Source organism: Heliconius melpomene, unplaced genomic scaffold (assembly GCF_056956725.1).
Source record: "Heliconius melpomene rosina isolate 202511_hmr_F unplaced genomic scaffold, ASM5695672v1 ptg000037l, whole genome shotgun sequence".
Taxonomy (NCBI): domain Eukaryota; kingdom Metazoa; phylum Arthropoda; class Insecta; order Lepidoptera; family Nymphalidae; genus Heliconius; species Heliconius melpomene.
The window spans coordinates 15,545-18,161 of NW_028181870.1; the positions used below are offsets into that span (position 1 = coordinate 15,545).

Here is a 2,617-nt window from a genome sequence, read left to right on the forward strand (position 1 = left end):
GAAAATATTTAATGGCTTCATAAATGGCTAACAGTTCTCTGTCGTAAGGACTATACTTCTTCTGCGCAGATGTTAATTTTTTAGAAAAGAAACCAAGAGGTTGCCATACGTTATTAACACGTTGTTGAAGAACTGCTCCAATTCCGACATCAGAAGCATCAGTGGCAATAGCTAGCTCTGCAGAAGGATCTGGGTGAGCCAGTAATGTGGCTTGAGATAAACAAGTCATACATTTTTGAAAGGCTTCCATCATCTCCGGTGTCATAGTGATCGGCTTAGCTCCTTTCATCTTAGGTCCTAGAAGCGCAGCATCTAATGGTGCTTGGATATTTGCGGCGTCGGGAATAAAACGCCGATAAAAATTGAACATACCGAGGAAACGTCGTAATTCCTTAGCAGTTTTCGGCACATTGCACTCCTGTATGCTCTTTACGTTCGTCTCTAAAGGTTGAGTCCCAGAATCTGACACTAGGTAACCAAGAAATTTTACCTGTCGCTGCCCGAAGACACACTTGGATGTGTTTATCAAAACACCATACTCTTTGAGCCTGGTGAAGAGTAGTCTGATGTGGCGCTGATGTTGTTCTTCAGAACTGGAAAATACCAAAATGTCGTCTAAGTAACCAAAACAAAAGTCATCAAAATCACGTAGCACTTCGTCCATGAACCTCTGAAAGGTTTGTGCTGCATTGCGCAGTCCGTAGGTCATGTACGGGAACTCGAAAAGTCCAAAAGGAGTTATAATGGCTGTTTTGTGGATATCATTGACGTGTACTGGTATTTGATTGTACGCCTTGACTAGATCGATAGTTGAAAATACTGTACAACCAGAGAGTTGGTAGGAAAAATACTGGATATGGCGTATCGGATACCTGTCAGGTACTGTGCGAGCATTGAGTGCCCTATAATCACCACATGGTCTCCATCCGTCGTCCTTCTTCTTAACTAAGTGCAGAGCGGACGACCACGAACTGTTAGAGGAGCGGGCAGTTCCCTGTGACAGCATATCGTCAAATTCTTTTTTGGCTGCTTTCAGTCTAACTGGGTCTAAACGACGAGGTCTACTGGTAACCGGTGGTCTGCAAATGGTTTTGATGTAATGCACGGTATTATGCTTAGGTAAGGAAGACGTACCTGATGGTCTCGTTACCTCTGGAAACTCATGAAGCAGCTGATGGTATTTTGATTCTCCCGAAATGGCTTTGACTGACGCAAGGTCATCGGAGATATTTTCTTTTATTGCTTGCACTGACAGAGTGGTATTTCCATCGACGAGTCGCTGACATCTGCAATCTACAAGAAGATTGTAAAATATCAAAAAATCTACGCCGATAATGGGCTTTGAAACATCAGCGATGGTAAATTTCCAGGTGAAAGTACGCTTTAGTCCTAGGTCTAAGTGTAACAATGTAGGACCGTAAGTATGAATGACTGTACCGTTCGCCGCCATGAGTTCATACTTTGTCTTGGTACAGGGCGCCTTGGTAGCCAACCGTGGAAAAACGCAGAGATCCGAGCCAGTATCAATGAGGAAAAGCATTGTTGAAATACGGTCGGTAATGAAAAGACGGCCTGTAGGTAAAGGGCAGACGTTGGCCGCTACTTCCGGCTGCCCAGAGAGTTTTCCGACTCTCCGTAACTACATGGCTGCACACATTTTTTAGCATTTGAACCAAATTTAAAATGGTACCAACATTTTTGCTGGGTAGTCGACTTCCTGCGATGTCTGGAATGGCTCCGGGAACGCTCTTTAAATTTTGATGAGACCGAGTTGTGACGTACGTGGGTCGAGAGTTCCGATACCTGCTTGGTCAGGAGTTGGATCTGCTTGGCCATTTCTTCCAACATGGAGGATGCAGGGGGTGTGGCCATCGCAGATGTGCTTGCGACCTGTGGTGATGAGGGTGCTATCTCATGCACTTTGTCTGCCAGGTCAGCTAATTTTTCGATAGGCAGATCAGGCTGTGAAGCTATAACCGTTTGAATGTTTTGTGGTAACCTACTCGACCATAATGTTTTTAAAAAATCCTTGGGGACAGATGAACCCGCAAGATCTTGCATGTATCGCAGAAACTGTGATGGCTTGCGATCACCTAGCTGCTCGTGCCTCAGCAACTGCATCACTTTCTTTTCTTGAGACGCAGACAATCTTTTAATCAGTTGCGTTTTAAGAGTGATGTATTTATCCGTCTCGGGAGGAGAAATGATAATATCCTTCACCTCGACAGCAAATTGATTATCTAACTGAGCGGCAACGTAATAAAATTTTGTAGTATCACTTGTTATATTAGATAAAGCAAACTGACCTTCAATTTGTGAAAACCAAAGGGCTGGTTCTTCCGGCCAGAATGGTGGAATACGCACGCCAATTCTGCACACGTTGGATGTAGTCGCGTCCTCCATCTTGTATCAGCGGTCACTTGCCAAGGTCGTTAAAATGGCCTCCTGCCGTTTTAAATCTTCTTGCCAGCAGTAAACGTAGGTATTTATTGTAGTGCTCACCAATTTAGGGGTCACCAATATAGGGGTTGAGATGTGATACCACTATTTAATATGATCTTATTTATTTTACACTAAATGAGTAAAATTAAAAATCCAATTTTTGTGGAGAAATTGT

At 43.6% G+C, this 2,617-nt stretch overlaps 1 protein-coding gene across 1 annotated transcript; it reads right to left on the minus strand.

Moving 5' to 3' along the window:
* Nucleotides 1-1,599: 1,599 nt before the first annotated feature.
* On the minus strand, nucleotides 1,600-2,403 carry LOC146526435 (uncharacterized). The gene has a single exon (XM_085207129.1). It carries the CDS (start codon nucleotides 2,401-2,403, stop codon nucleotides 1,600-1,602), a length of 804 nt encoding a protein of 267 aa, XP_085063255.1.
* Between the last annotated feature and the right edge of the window lie 214 nt (nucleotides 2,404-2,617).